General features: G+C 45.8%; 1 protein-coding gene across 1 annotated transcript in view; it reads left to right on the forward strand.

Moving 5' to 3' along the window:
* Positions 1-16,961, forward strand: part of LOC139276947 (MICOS complex subunit mic25a-like) — a 556,647-nt gene that overhangs the window by 37,394 nt on the left and 502,292 nt on the right. The window contains exon 6 of the mRNA XM_070894945.1: positions 2,920-3,049. Coding sequence (XP_070751046.1) covers positions 2,920-3,049 — 130 coding nt within the window. The remainder of the gene's footprint in view (positions 1-2,919; positions 3,050-16,961) is intronic.

Consider the following 16,961-nt stretch of genomic DNA (forward strand, 5'->3'; position numbering starts at 1 on the left):
CACTACAGTTCTGCCTGCCAATCTTTGATTCCAATTTACCTGGGCCAGATCTATTCTCATCCCACTAAAATTTGTCTTCCTCCAATTAAGTATTTTTAATTTTTTAAAAGTCTGCCACCAGAGGCCTGGCAGAGTGTTCAGCGGCCATCCCCTTTAACCGAAGGGGAGGGGCATTGAAACAGGTCAGCGCTCCCGCCCCAACAGGAAGTAGAGCGCGTGAGATTGCACTCCACCTCCTGTGAGGGGCGGTAACTGACCCGGCCGCGAAATTGCAGTTACTGCGAGGGAGTTGACTGGATAGCAATCAGGGTGAGAACGTGCGGCAGTTTTAATCGGGCACTGGGGAATTTTGCCCGCATTAGGTTTTACGAAGCGTCTTAAAGGGGGAGAGATTTATTGAGGGAATTCCAGAGCTTAGGCTCACCAATGGTGGAGCGATGAAAATCGTGGATGCGCAAGAGGCCCGATTTGGAGGAGTGTAGAGATCTCAAATTAACATTCAATGCTAGTCTTCAGTTTAATAGGTGGTGAGAAAGTACATTGGGTTACAGTTCTGTTGTCACTGGCCACCTGTGGCATCTTTCCCAAGTAGCCATCCTTCATGTATGAGCTTCAGCAGGTTTTTTGACTCTGTGGCGAGGGAGTTGACTGGATAGCAATCAGGGTGAGAACGTGCAGCAGTTTTAATGCTCATACTGGCGCCCTGGCTGGGGTCTGCTGAGTCAACACACTGACCGAGTATCGAACCTGGGACCCTTGTGGGCTACAGGACTCAGTCCGAAACTAACTGCTGCATTTATGAACTGAGCCACTGGTTGAGCTGTTTAATTAAGTCCAAGTTGAGCCATCCAATTGAGCGCCACATTGGAAGCTTTGACAGCACTTCAAAAACCAGCAACCTCTACTGCCTAAAAGGACAAGGGCACCAGGTGCATGGGAACACAATCACCTCCAAGTCACACACCATCCTGATTTAGAAATATATCTCTGTTCATCGTAGTTGGGTCAAAATTCTGGAGCTCTCTCCCCAACAACACTGTGGGAGCACCTTCACCATACGGACTGCGGCGGTTCAAGAAGGCGGCTCACCACCACATTCTTGAGGGCAATTAGGGATGGGCAATAAATGCTGGTCTTGCCAGCAATGCCCACATCCCACAAACGAATAAAATAAAAGCAAAAAGTGATTTGCTACTTTTGCCTTGCCTAACTTGAATGCCTCTTGCTGTAGATCTTGAATAGAATATCGTGAGCAATAAAAGAAGTAAAGAAATAGTACTCGGTAAAATAATGGGACTAAAGACGGGACAAGTGCCCTGGATCTGATGACTTGCATCCTAGGGTTTTAAAAGAAGTGGCTGCAGAGATAGTGGATGCATTGGTTGTCATATACCAAAATTCCCTGGATTCTGGGGAGGTCCCAGCCGATTGGAAAACCACAAATGTGATGCCCCTATTTAAAAAAGGAGGCAGACAAAAAGCAGGAAACTATAGACCAGTTAACCTAGTCATTGGGAAAATGCTGGAGTCCATTATTAAGGAAACCGTAGCAGGACATTTGGAAAAGCATAATTCAATCAAACAGAGTCAGCATGGTTTTATAAAAGGGAAATCATGTTTGATAAAGTTGTTGGAGTTCTATGAGGATGTAATGAGCAGGGTGGGTAAGGGGGAACCAGTGGATGTGGTGTATTTGAATTTCGAGAAGGTATTCGATAAGGTGCCACATAAAAGATGACTGCACAAGCTAAAAGTTCACACGGTTGGGAGCATGGATAGAGGATTGGCTGACTAACAGAAAACAGAGAGTCGGGATAAATGGGTCTTTTTCTGTTTGGCAAACAGTAACTAGCAGGAGTCGGTGCTGGGGCCTCAACTATTTACAATCTATATTAATGACTTGGATGAAGGGACTGAGTTTAATGTAGCCAAGTTTTCTGATGATACAAAGATGGGTGGGAAAACAAATTGTGAGGCGGACACAAAACATCTCCAAAGGGATATAGACTGGCTAAGTGAGTGGGTAAAAATTTAACAGATGGAGTATAATGTGGGAAAATGTGGGGTTATCCACTTTGGCAGAAAAAATAAAAAAGCAAATTACTATTTAAATGGAGAAAAATTGCAAAGTGCTGCAGTACAAAGGGACCTGGGGGTCCTTGTACATGAAGCACAAAAAGTGAGTATGCAGTTGCAGCAAGTAATCAGGAAGGCAAATGGAATGTTGGCCTTTTGTTGCAAGGGGGATAGAGTATAAAAGCAGAGAAGTCCTGCTGCAACTGTACAGGGTATTGGCGAGGACCACGTACAGTTTTGGTCTCCGTATTTAAGGAAGGATATACTTGCATTGGAGGCTGTTCAGAGAAGGTTTACTAGGTTGATTCCGGAGATGAGGGAGTTGACGTATGAAGATAGGTTGAATAGGTTGGGCCTGTACACATTGGAGATCAGAAGGATGAGAGTTGATCTTATCGAAACATATAAGATAATGAGCGGTCTTGACAAGGTGGATGCAGAGAGGCTATTTCCACTATAGGGGAAACTAGAACTAGGGAGCATAGTCTCAGAGATGAGGAGGAATTTCTTCTCTGAGGGTTGTAAATCTGTGGAATTCTCTGCCCCAGAAAGTTGTGGAGGCTAGGTCATTGAATATATTTAAGACGGGGATAGACAGATTCTTGAGTGATAAGGGAGTAAAGGGTTATGGGGAGCGGGCAGGGAAGTGGAGCTGAGTCCATGACCAGTTCAGCCATGATCTTATTAAATGGCGGAGCAGGCTCGAGGGGCCAAGTGGCCTATTCCTGTTCCTATTTCTTATGTTCTTATGTTTGAGTTTGAGAACTGGGGAGTGTGGGGAAAAAGAGCCAGAGGGAAAAAAAAGTTGTTGATAACTTTGATGAACTCTCTCTCTTGCTGCAGGTATGAAAAAGAGAAGACAATGGTGGAAGAAGAGCTGTCCAGGCTGGCTCAGCAAGAACAGGTTGCAGCTGTCGCTGACCTCCAAGAGCACGCAGTCGCAACGGAGGAGCGGCGCAACATCAACCTGCTGGTAAGTCAATGGTGAGGAAAATCAAGCAGGCGTACGTGGGGAAAATAACAGGACAGAGATTAATAACATTGGTAGTGGATTTCCAATTAAAGTTCAATGCTCGTCTTCATTTTACCATGTCCTGTGGCAGTAAGTTGGTGGTCAGCTGTGACCCTCTGGGGAAAAGACATGGAAGCGAATGTCAGCTGCTTTACCAATAGCTACACAATTTGGAAACTGTCATCCTGTGCTGCTCTGTACTTCTGTTGAGCGGTTATGGTGTTTTCATAGATGATGCATTGTTGATTGCAGGTGTGCAACAGCACCCAAGGTCCTTCTGTCTTGTGCAGTGTTGTTTGGAATATGTTGGACAGCGTTTGATTCCCAGTATCTACCAAGAATAGCAATTAGGCCACTGCAACTGGCTTCATTGCCCTCAAGCCTTACGAGGGGGAATAAATCAGCTGGGTCATTGCTCTTGATCATTGTTCATTGACTTGGGCTGGAGAGTTTATGTATGGAAGTCATGTGAAAAGCGCTGGGCTTGCGGTGATGCTTCATGTAGTTGAATAGCTTCTCTACACTTGCGGTATGGTATAATACATGAAGAGTGGTGGCTTGAGTCAGGAATAAGAGGATTGCTGTGCCTGTGGAGCCGTGTGCGAGAGTGGGTGCTTTCATGCAGGAGAAAATTGCCGTCTCCGAGTTAAATTGGCTCAGCAAGAACTGTGTGGTATTTGATAAGAGGAGGTGCAGATTTTTCAGTATCTAAAGGGCTTGAAAACTGAAATTATTTGTATTCTCGCGACTCCACAGTTGATGACAGCATTTTTTGGATTTCAACAAATAGTCCATGCTTAACCCTCAACAGCCTTGTTGCATTTTATGTCACATTGTTGTGGCTTGTTGTGACTCCCTCACCCAGTTATCTGTCTCCCCAGCATTGGTTCTTGTGTTGCATACCCACGTGGTTCCTTGTTGCTGTAACTGTGTTCAATGAGAAAGGAAGCAACATTTGAATATGTCTCTGTACTGAACTGCATGGAAATTCAGTACTGTTGCCTTTGGGATTATATTTGCATTCCAAAGAAACAAAGCCTGTGTTTGCATAGTACAGACAGGGTGATATTCTGTACACACCGTACTGAGCACAGAATGTTTTTGATTGTGCTATTTCCCCCTGTAACCCAAACCTGCCACAGTGTAAATCACAAGGGGCAACGGCGCTTCACTTCAAATTGTGGGATTTGCTCGCAGAAGCCTAATGATAACCCGCAGGCGGCTCAAAAATAAATTTAAATTTAAAATACCTTGCACTATCCACGCTTCCACACCCCACCAATGTGTGTATGTATGTACTGAATTCTACTATGTGTGTGTGTGTCTGTCTGTATTGTACTGATTATATCCAATTTGTACGTGTTTCAAAGATGTGATCTACCTTAGGCTGAAATGGCATTGACCATTTGAGCTTTGGTCTTTCAGATTATAATGTTTTCGCCCCTCCATGTGTCGGTGCTCCAATCCATCGCGCACTGAGTTGTATGGTGTGTGTGTTTGCATCCATCATCTTTTGTTCACTTTCTCCCCCTTTTTTATTCCTTCTACCCCCACCCCCTCCGTCCAGATGCTGTTTCCTCCCAACTGCAATGCCCAGTTGTCAGAGAGATAATTAGTGCCATGTGAGACAAATGGAGGGACAAAAAAATGATAGTAAGTCAACTCTCAAAAATATTTGAGTCGCACAAGACTGCTGCAATGTCCTCAGGTAGTTCATTATTTAATCTTTCCTTCTGCCTATGACTGCTTCCTGATTCACCTTGTACTCTTACTTTTTTCAACTTTGGCGGTGCCTTGCACGATGGGTTCTGTCAGTTTTAAGAGTTACGTTGATATCTTCATCCACCTTGCAGCTAACCAGAGCGACCTTGGCGAAGTGTTGCTCCTGCTTTCCATAATGGCCTGGATTATAGCTCGAAATGCAAAAAGGGAAGGAAAATATAATAAGGAGGGGTTAGAAGTCATATCAAAATGAGACTGTTAAATACTGTACCAGCAATCAGAGTTAAGCTTTATGTGTGTGGCATCTTGGGTTAATTGGTAGCACTCTCATCTCTGAGTGGATTTGAGTGCGACAACAGGACTTAATTGCTTAATCTAGACAGACACTGCACTGAATGAGTGCTGCATTTTCTGAGGTGCCATCGATCGGATGAGATGTTAAATTGAGCTCACGGCTGCCTGCTCTGATGGTTCAGATGGATCTAAAAGATCCCTTGGCACAAACAAAAGAGCAGGCTGTACTTCTGATCGTCATCCCTTCCTCAACCAATACCATAAAAAATTGATATAACTGGTCATTCATCTCACTGTTGTGCATGGGATGTGTTGCAGAATAGCTGCCATGTTTCCTTACATAACAACAATCACTGCACACCAGAACAGTAATCCATTGTGTGAAGCACTTTCCAGTGTTAGAGGACGCGATGAGGAGCCATATAAATACAAGTTTATTTTTTAAAATTTATGCTGTGTGCATTGCACTTTTTCCCCGTCTCGCCTATCTGCTGGCACATTGTGAGTAATCTGCTGGTGTTTGCACATTCCTCATCACTCTGTTTAGAAAAGATAAAAATACAGAAGAAAAATGAGAGATAAAGCGAAATGCCATGAACGTGGGAAATCTGCAGTAGCAGCAGAAATGGTGCAGTCGGTGAGTCAGCGCCTGACCGAGGGTACAGGAAATGTAGGTTAATGTTTTGGGAGGAGATAATTCCCTGATGAAGGATCTCCACTTGAAACATGAACCCCACGAGCATTTTCTGGTTTCAAAGCACAGAAAGTGGTATTATTCTTTCTATAAAAAAATGTGGAGGAATGCAGTTCTAGTGTGTGCAACGGATCCACTTTCGCCTTAATCCCTCTAGATGGGATGTCTGAATAGGAAAAATCCGTTTCTTTTTTATTTTCGTAGATGATCTGGATCTATCCGATTGATTACCTATGGTGGAGCAGACATTGCTGTCTGATAACTGTCGGCCTGGGTTTTCGACAGCGGCAAACGATCACTCTCCAGTGCAGTGTAATTCATTAAGTGTATAATTGATATTTTGTGTTTTTATAAGTCCTTCCAGCCCCCATTACCCTCATCCCCAGACCATATGTTTGTGTACAGCTCTGCCTATAAACTGAGGCTGATAATTGGAGTAATATCTTGTCCTTGTTAGTGAAATCTGGTGCAATAGCTGAGCATTTCACAAACCTTTCATTTGACATTGCTGTAATGCCCAGGACTAATACATAAAAATTTACAATCAAATGTGAAATGACTAAGGCAGAGTTTCAATGAACAAACTAGGTTTCACAGGAAATTAGAAAAAGGGGAGAAAATTGCAGGGCTGTGGGGAAAGAGTGGTTGAGTGGGGCTAATTGGAGAGCTCTTTCAAAGAGCCAGCACAGGCACACTGGACTGAATGGCGGCCTCCTGTGCTGTAAGATTCGATGATTCTTTTATATGAGGTCAGTCTTATGATTGGAATTTCAGAAATGGATTTATGTGTGTGTGTGTGTGAAATGTTCGTAACGTGATGCATCCATTTGGACTGTGAAAAACATCCAGCAGAATACGTCGCAATTGTGATCTTGCAGTCTTGGATTGTATGCTGATGAGAGCATTTTGAGCTGTGTAATGGGGTGACGTGCTGGTGGTTACAGGTCTGCAACAGGGATACGAGCAATTTGAGGTGGTGAATTAAGAGAAAAAAGAAAATAAAAACTTGCATTTCTATAGCACCTTTCATGATCTCAGGATTTTCCAAAGCTCATTACAGGCAAAGTAATACTTTTGAAGTGTAATCACTGCAATGTAGGAAATGCTGTCACCAATTTGCACACAGCAAGTTCTCACAGACAGCAAATGTGATAATAACCAGATAATCTGTTTTTGGAGATGTTGGTTGAAACATTTTCACTTAAATGCGTTTTTTTTTGCCAACAGCATATTGGCATCAAATAAGTTTGACAATGTTGATCAACAGGTAGCCCTGCTATATGTATGGTGTAATGTATTTGCTTCATGGATTCTTTGCTTAAGAATTCATAGCAACACATTGCTATTAAGAACTAGTTGGTTTATTAGCAAAGGTGTAACAATCACACTACATATTACCAGTTTATCCACCAGGCTCACAACCACATACTTCATCTTGGATCCCCTGAACCCAACTGGCTGTGGTTTTATTGAGTCTTGTGAACATCACGTGACTGGCCAAGCCACTCACAACACAACAGTTCTACAAACCTGTGAGCATACGGCAGGTAATCCATATGTAAATAAATGGTCTCACAAAGAGTGGGTTCCTTTTCAGTCAGCATTAATCCTGGTTCACAGATTGGGCTGCAGCTTGTATTGTTAATAATCAGGACTGGACTTCCAAACTAATCTTCAAGCAAAAACAATAATCTCAGTTTAATTTGGTAAAACTAAAGGAATACTCCAGGATAAATGTGCAATGTGTGCCGCTTTCCCCAGCCATGTTACCGTCCCATGCTTGCCGACCGGGGCAGCCAACTACAGACTGTTGGGCTTCAGCACTCAGCACCCGCACTCTGCTCATTTCACAGTGAAGCAGTGGAGAATGTCTGGAACCAAGTACAGGTCACGTTGGCATGAGGTTCTTCAAAAGTAGCACGAAGGTGGCTTCTGTAGGAGGGGAGCCATTGGATGGGTGTGCTTGTCTCTGTCTGTGCCTGTCGGTGTGTCTTGTCGGTGTGTGTCTGTCTGTGTGTGCCTGTCTCTGTCTGTGTGTGTGTCTGTTTGTCTTTGTCTGTGTGTGCGTCTGTCTATGTCTGTCCAGTTGATGAATACATTTATTTTTATATTTTAATTGTATCATGTTACTTGTAGTTGATTTATTTTGAAAAGCACACTTCTCGACCATGTTCTGCCCATTGCTTCTGAATGGACTTTCACACTCGAGGTGCAGCTGACTGCAGACTGTGAGTTCTCCTCCCTCAGGTTATTTTTTTCTTCCATTTTTTCCCCCCCCTCTTCTCCCGAAGGTGCTGTTGAGTTATGGTTCCACAGGTGCTGCCAGCCGTCCATTACCTCGACCCATTCTTTTAGTGTTTGCAAACTGTTCACCCATGGAAGCCATCTAGCTGATTCCGGCCTTGTCTTCAGCTGACATCCACCCACTCAAAACTGTGCAGCAGGAATCAGTGGTTAGCATTCAGAAGCAGGGAGTCCATCTGATGCTGTCTCCACTAAGAACAGCTAACTCAAAAAGAAAACCAGGGTTATCAGATGAGCCATTTGTACATTCCTTCTAAATCTGTGCTCTGGTAAAGCTCTGCTGCGACACCAGACTAAAGACAAATCAAACTAGTTGTGGAATCTGATCTGGAGGGCAAATTGCAAGCTGCTGAGTGGAATAACCTGATGAAAAGGGGTCTCCTTGCTCTGAATTCTGCCCATTTACTAAAAACATCTTTCTGCTGCTACTGGAGGCACTTCTTTACTGTCATTAGTTTCTGCCGTGCTGATTTATTGCCATTTGTCCCCTGCCTCCCTGTCCAGTCCAGTTCATTTAAAGCCTATTAATTTAGCTTTACACTGTGGAGTAAAATCAGCTGTTTAATTCGCAAGAGTTATCTGCATGAGCTGTTTGTGCTTGCTGTAAATCCACCTCCATTGTTCTGCCTCTGTTGCCCCAGTACTCTGATGACATTGCGAGCTCCAATAATTCCAAACTGGTTGATTCGCACATTAGCATTTGGAAATGTAAGAACGAGGAGGATTAATCTGTGCTGTGAGAGTCCCTTGCCTTCATGGACTAAACAAATCGGTGGTGTCACTTAAGCCAATGCACCTTAACATTGTCGGGTATGCTTCTCGTGATGCCCTTAATTCATGACCTCAAATTTTTCACACCTAAAACCGCCAGTAGTTTAACCGAGTGTTAAGTTGCTCAAAATGCTCTTCGACGCACCTCACATTCAGAAGTACAAAAGCTGTAATTGTGCTGCTGGTCACTTTTCATATTTCAAGTAGATACAGTATGAAAATTTCTTGGCCGCTACTACTGCAGTCACCACCATTATTTATTAATAAAGCACTTTTAACATTGCAAATCACTTCCAAGTGCTTCATGCAGGTATGCTCAAAATAAAAATTGGTTGCTGAGCAAAATGGAGATTTTAAGAGAGGATCAAAAGCTTTGTAAAAGTGGTGGCTTTTAAGGAAAGTGTAATGTCTCTGCACCTTGTTACAAACTCACACAAGGCATGGATATATCAGACACGGTCACTCTGTGACCTTCACTTTATTTCCCGGACTGAAGAGTCTTGATCCTGGGTGGGACCTCCCCTTTTATACCTGGAAGCCCAGGTGAGGAGCTCACTCCCTGTGCTCAGTGTGTGCATTACAAGGGTACAGGTACAGTATGCATGAGTTACAGTTACATACTTATAGTCATTGCAAGATGGTGAAATACATGACATCATCTCCCCCCTTAGGTCTTTTAGTTTCAGAGGTGAAGTCTGTCAGGTGGTTGGTGCTCTCTCGTGGAGCGCCGCAGTTGTGACTCTGGTGGCTGAGCCTCAGCACGCGTCTCTGTCAATTGAGGTGATTCCGGGCTGGCCACAGGGACTGTGCATGCTGAGGGCTGTTTTTGTTGCTCGTGCGCTGGCAGTGGTGTGGGTGCTATCTCATCATGCTCTTCTTCCGGTTCCTCCGTGTCTGCACTGAACCTTGTCTTTACTTGGTCCAAGTGTTTGTGGCATATCTGCCCATTGTTTAGTCTGACCACCATGATCCTGTTCCCTTCTTTGCCAATTATGCTGCCCTCAAGCCATTTGGGTCCCAAAGCATGGTTAAGAACAAATACCGGGTCATCTATTTCTATACACCTCCCCCTTGAGCCTCGATCACGGAGCTCAATTTGGGACTGGCGCTTGCCCTCAACAATGTCTGCCAGGGCTGGGTGAATGAGGGACAGCCGCATCTTGAGCGTGCTTTTCATGAGGGGTTCCGCTGGCGGGACTCCTGTGAGCGAGTGCGGCTGGGACCTGTAGGCCAGCAGGAGGTGCGATAGGCGGTATTGAAGGGAGGGTCCTTGGATGCGTAGCATGCCCTGCTTTATGACTTGGACTGCCTGTTCCGCCTGGCCATTGGAGGCCGGCTTGAACGGCGCTGTCCGGACGTGCTTGATCCCATTGCCCGACATAAACTCCTGGAATTCATGGCTGGTAAAACACGGGCCATTATCGCTGACCAGGATGTCCGGCAAGCCGTGGGTCGCGAAAACCGTATGCAGACTCTCCACAGTGATGGATGTCGTGCACGAGTTCAATATGATGTACTCGATCCACTTCGAGTAAACATCGACAACGATCAGGAACATTTTTCCCATGAACGGGCCCGCATAGTCCACGTGAATACGTGACCATGGCCTGGTGGGCCAGGGCCATGGGTTGAGTGGGGCCTCCCTGGGGGCATTGCCCAGCTGGGCACACGTCGTGCACCTGCGAACCCAGTGTTCCAGGTCTGAGTCAATCCCCGGCCACCACACGTGTGACCGGGCAATGGCCTTCATTAACACGATGCCAGGGTGCTCGCTGTGGAGTTCCCTGATGAACGCTTCCCTTCCTTTCTGGGGCATGACTACCCGGCTGCCCCATAACAGGCAGTCGGCTTGGACGGAGAGTTCATCCATCCGTCTCTGAAACGGCCTGACTTCCTCGGGGCACGCTCTGTGTGCAGGTGCCCAGTCCACAGTCAGGACACATTTCTTTATCATGGATAGGGGGGGGTCCCTGTTGGTCCAGAGTTTGATCTGGCGGGCTGTGATGGGGGAGCCCGCAGTGTCAAAAGCCTCTACGACCATGACCATCTCGGCACTCTGCTCCTCGGTGGTGGCCAGTGGGAGCCTGCTGAGCGCGTCAGCGCAATTTTTGGTGCCTGGCTGGTGCCGTATAGTGTAGTCATACGCAGCCAGCGTGAGGGCCCATCGCTGTATGCGAGCTGACGCATAAACGTTGACAGCCTTGCTGTCGGACAACAGGGATATAAATGGCTTGTGGTCCGTCTCTAGCTCGAACCGTCTACCGAAAAGGTACTAGTGCATCTTTTTCACACCGTACACACACGCTAGTGCCTCCTTCTCGACCATGCCATATTCACGCTCTGCCTGGGAGAGCGACCTGGAGGCGTAAGCCACCGGTTGGAGTCGGCTGTCATTGTTACCCTGCTGCAAAACAACCCAACCCCATAAGATGATGCATTGCATGTTAAAACCAGTTTTTTTACAGGGGTCATACAAAGTCAACAGTTTGTTGGAACTCAGCAGGTTCCTCACCTTATTGAAAGCCCGTTCTTGACAATCCCCCCAAGACCATTCACAATCTTTACGGAAGAGCATGTGTAACGGCTCCAACAATGTGCTTAAGTTCGGCAGGAAGTTCCCAAAATAGTTCAAGAGTCCCAGGAATGATCGCAACGCTGACATGTTGCCTGGCCTGGGCGCCCGGCGAATCGCCTCAGTTTTTGATTCAGTGGGCCGGATCCAGTCTGCGGCAACCCTCCTGCCCAGGAACTCGACCTCTGGGGCCAAGAACACGCACTTGGCCTTTTTCAGCCACAGGCCTACCCGTCCCAATCAGCGTAGCATCTCCTCCAGGTTGCGGAGGTGTTCCTCAGTGTCTCGATCCGTTATAAGGATGTCGTCTTGGAACATGATCGTTCCAGGGATGGACTTGAGCAAGCTTTCCATGTTTCGCTGAAAGATAGACGCTGCCGAACGAATGTCAAACGGGCACCTATGGTAAACAAATAATCCTTTGTGTGTCGTGATGGTGGTCAGAAACTTGGATTCTTCAGCCAGTTCCTGAGTCATGTAGGCCGAAGTGAGGTCCAGCTTCGTGAACAGCTTACCACCTGCCAGCGTGGCAAAAAGGTCCTCCGCTCTCTGGAGCAGGTATTGGTCTTGCAGCGACACTCGGTTGATGGTGGCTTTGTAGTCGCCACAAATCCTAACCGAGCCATCTGCTTTGAGGATGGGAACAATGGGACTTGCCCAGTCGCTGAATTCAACGGGCGAAATTATGTCCAGTTAACTTTCAATTTTCTCACGAATCACGTACGGCACCGCTCTGGCTTTGTGGTGCACTGGTCTGGCATCCGGAGTGATGTGTATCACTACTTTGGTGCCCTTGAATGTTCCGACACCGGGTTGAAAGAGTGACTCGAATTTTTGCAATACCTGCGAGCATGAACTTCGCTCCACGGATGAAATGGCATGCACATCCCCCGATTTCCAATTCATCTCAGCTAGCCAACTCCTCCCCAAGAGCGCGGGGCCATTTCCCGGAACAATGCAGAGTGGCAGCCGGTTCTGTGATCCATTATGCGTTACCACCAAGTTTGCACTGCCCAGCACTGGAATGATCTCTTTGGTGTACGTACGTAGCTGCGTCTCAATGCGTTCCAATTTGGGCCTGCTAGCTCTGTGTGGCCATAGTCTCTCAAATTGTTGGGTGCTCGTGAGGGACTGGCTAGCTCTGGTAACCAGCTATTCAGTAAGACTTTCATCATCATTGGTGGCGTTTTGATGTATGAGCTGTGGACGTCGGCCACATGAACTCTCTGAACTTCAGCCTCCATGGTAGTTCCTCAGGCCTCATCCTGCATTTCAGACCCCTCATCTGGTTTGTCTGTCTCGCAGACTAGCCTCACTACTGCCTTTTTGCACATCCTGGCCAGGTGTCCCTTGACAGTACAAATCCGACAGGTGTAAAGTTGGAACCTGCAGATCTTTGCAGTGTGTCTGCCCCCACATCTCCAACATGAGCTGAGATTACTGTTAACAAAAGGGCTATTCCCAGGCATTCCTCTCTGATGGCCTGTTTGGCTGTTTCTAAGCACTCTGATGGAGGGTGTTAATTGTCCCATCACAGGATACATTGTTCCTCGTGATGGCGTGAATTGCCGATCTCCTTTCCATTGTCCCTGTTGCAGGCCCACCCTGGCTGCCTGGACGATGTCGAATTGCCCTTGCCTGCCTGTGGGGTGCTGTGTCCTTTTTACAACATTAACTCCCTGGTTCATTGCAACATTGAAACCAGGGCTGTGTGCATAAATTAGCTTGGTCTCCTCTTCCCCTGCCATGAAGGTCTGAGCTATCAATGCTGCCCCTTCTAAAGTCAAATCCTTCGTCTTTATGAGCTTCCTGAAAATGCCGGCATGATTAATGCCCTCGATGAAAAAGTCCCTTACCATCTCCCCCCTGCAGGCATCGGAGAACTTAGAGACTGGCCAGACGCCGCAGTTCCACCACGAAGTCCGAGATGTTTTGACCCTCCCGACGCCGGCGAGAGTAGAACCGGTGCTGGGTCATGTGTACGCTACTTGCCGGCTTGAGATGCTCACTGATCAGCTGGCTGAGCTCTTCGAAGGACTTGTCCGCTGGCTTTTGGGGTGCGAGCAGGTCTTTCATCAGCGCATACGTCTGTGGACCACAGCTGGTCAGTAGATGCGCCCTCCGCTTGTCAGCCGCTGCCTCTTCCAGCCAATCCTTTGTGACAAAGCTCTGCTGGAGTCTTTCCACAAAGTCGTCCCAGTCCTCACCCACACAGTAGCGTTCCTCTGTGCCACCGGTGGCCATCCTCGTGGTTTGGTGATTCCCGATTCTCGTTGCCAGATGTAATGTCTCTGCACCTTGTTACAAACTCACACGAGGCATGGATATATCAGGCACGGTCACTCTGTGACCTTCACTTTATTTCCTGGGTGGGACCTCCCCTTTTATACCTGGAAGCCCAGGTGAGGAGCTCACTCTCTGTGCTCAGGGTGTGCATTACATACAGGTACAGTATGCATGAGTTACAGTTACATACTTATAGTCATTGCAAGATGGTGAAATACATGACAGAAAGCATTAAAGGAGGAGAGGGAGGTGGAGGGGTTTAGGGAGAGAATTCCAGAGCATGGGGCCAAGCTGGCTGAAGGCACAGCATCCAAATTGATGGAGTGGAGGCTTGCACAAGAGGTCGAAGTCCGAGGATTGGAAAGTTCGGAAGGTGGCGGTAGGGCCGAGAGGTAGTTATAGAGATAGGGAGGGGCAAAGCCATGAAGGGATTTTAAAATGAAGACGAGAATTTATGTTAGTCATAATTTTCCAAAGCTGTCTTGATTTAGGAATTTTGCCATTGGATTGGAAAATTATAAATGTCACTCTATTATTTAAGAAGGGAGGGAGCGTGAAACCAGGTAACTACAGACCAGTCAGTTAAATATGAATTGTGACGAAGTTACTGGAATCTTTCATCAGGAAGGGATAACCATCTGTGGCTAACTAAGGAAATAAGGGAGGGTATCAAATTGAAAACAAAGGCATACAATGTTGCCAAGACTAGTGGGAGGCCAGAGGATTGGGAATTTTTTAAAAGCCAGTAAAGAACGACTAAAAAAATGATTGAGAGGGAAGATAGATGATGAAAGTAAACTAGCACGAAATATAAAAACAGATAGTAAGAGTTTCTACAGGTACATAAAAAGGAAAAGAGTGTCAAAAGTAAATGTTGTTCTCCTGGAGGAGGAGACTGGAGAATTAATGGAGAACAGAGAAATGGCAGAGACGTTGAACAAATATTTTGTATCGGTCTTCACGGTAGAAGACACTAAAAACATCCCAATAGTGGATAATCAAGGTCGGGAGGAACTTAATACAATCACTATCACTGATGAAGTAGTACTAGATAACATAATGGGACTAAAGGCGGACAAATCCCCTGGATCTGATGCCTTACATCCTTGGGTCTGAAGAGAAGTGGCTGCAGAGATAGTGGATGAATTGGTTGTAATCTACCAAATTTCCCTGGATTCTGGGGTGATCCCAGCAGATTGGAAAACCGCAAATGTAACGACCCTGTTTAAAAAAGGAGGCAGACAAAATGCAGGAATCTATAATCCAGTTAGCCTAACATCTGTCATTGGGAAAATGCTGGAGTCCATTATTAAGGAAGTAGCAGTGGAACATTTGGAAAAGCATGATTCAATCAAGCAGAGTCAGCATGGTTTTATGAAAGGGAAATCATGGTTTGACAAATTTGCTGGAGTTCTTTGAGGATGTAATGAGCAGGGTGGATAAGGGGGATCCAGTGGATGTGGTGTATTTGGATTTCCAGAAGGCATTCGATAAGGTACCACATAAGAGGTTACTGCACAAGATAAAAGCTCACGGGGTTGGGGGTTATATATTAGCATGGATAGAGGATTGGCTAACAGAAAGTCGGGATATGGGTCTTTTTCTTTTTGGCAAACAGTAACTAGTGGGGTGCCGCAGGGATCGGTGTTGGGGCCTCAACTATTTACAATCTATATTAATGACTTGGATGAAGGTACTGAGTACAGCCAAGTTTGCTGATGATACAAAGATGGGTGGGAAAGCAAATTGTGAGGAGGACACAAAAAATCAGCAAAGGGATATAGACAGGCGAAGTGAATGTCAAAAATTTGGCAGATGGAGTATAATGTGGGAAAACGTGAGGTTATCCGCTTTGGCAGAAATAATAGAAAAGCAAATTATAATTTAAATGGAGAAAAATTGCAAAGTGCTGCAGTACAGAGCGACCTGGGGGTCATTTGCATAAAAACAGCAAGTAATCAGGAATGTTGGGATTTATTGCAAGAGGAATAGAGTATAAAAGCAAAGAACTCCTGCTACAACTGTACGGGGTATTGGTGAGGCCACACCTACATATAGTTTTGGTCTCCGTATTTAAGGAAGAATATACTTGCATTGGAGGTATTCAGAGAAGGTTCACTAGGTTGATTCCAGAGATGAGGGGGTTGACTTATGAGGATAGGTTGAGTCAGTTGGGCCTATACACATTGGAGTTCAGAAGAATGAGAGGTGATCTTATTGAAACATATAAGAGAATGAGGGGGCTCGACAATGTGGATGCAGAGAGGATATTTCCACTCATAGGGGAAACTAAAACTAGGGGGGGGACATAGTCTTAGAATAAGGGACCACCCATTTAAAACAGAGATGAGGAGAAATTTCTTCTCTGAGGGTTGTAAATCTATGGAATTCTCTGTCCCAAGAGAGCTGTGGAGGCTGGGTCATTGATATATTTAAGGCAGAGATAGACAGATTTTTGAGCGATAAGGGAATAAAGGGTTATGGGGAGAGGGCAGGGAAGTGGAGCTGAGTCCATGATCAGATCAACCATGATCTTACTGAATGGCGGAGCAGCCTCGAGGGGCCAAATGGCATACTCCTGCTCCTATTTCTTATGTTCTTATGGAACAATGACTTGGGCAAGTATAAGCTGATTTAACGACCGTCAGCACGGATTTGTGAAGGGTTAGTCATGTCTGACTAATCTCATTGAATATTTTGAAGAGGTCACTAACATGGTGGATAGAGGTGTATCTATCGATGTTGTGTACATGGAGTTCCAAAAGGTATTTGACAGGGTTCTGCACAAGAAATTATTAGCAGAAATTAAAGTGCTGATTGGAGGTAATATAGGATATATAGCACAGAATCAGGCGAATCGGCCCAACGAGTCCATGCCAGCGTTTCTACTTTGCTCGAGCCTCCTCCCGTCTTTCCTCATCTAACTCTATCAGCATTACCCTCTTCCCTTCTCCCTCATACGCTTGTCTAACCGTTCCTTAAATGCACCTATACTATTCGCTTCAACCACTCCCTGTGGTAGCAAGTGCCACATTCTCGCCACTCTCTGGGTAAAGAAGTTTCTTCTGAATAACCTTGTGACATAAAGACAGAGAGTAGGGATAAAGGATTTATTCTCTGGTGGGATGTGACATGGCGATCCCTAGGGATCTACTGGGGCCTCAGCTCTTCAGATATAACTTGGATGAACAAATCGTGAGGTGTATATTCAAGATAGGATAGACAAGAAG

This window comes from Pristiophorus japonicus, chromosome 12 (assembly GCF_044704955.1).
Source record: "Pristiophorus japonicus isolate sPriJap1 chromosome 12, sPriJap1.hap1, whole genome shotgun sequence".
In the NCBI taxonomy this organism is placed as follows: domain Eukaryota; kingdom Metazoa; phylum Chordata; class Chondrichthyes; family Pristiophoridae; genus Pristiophorus; species Pristiophorus japonicus.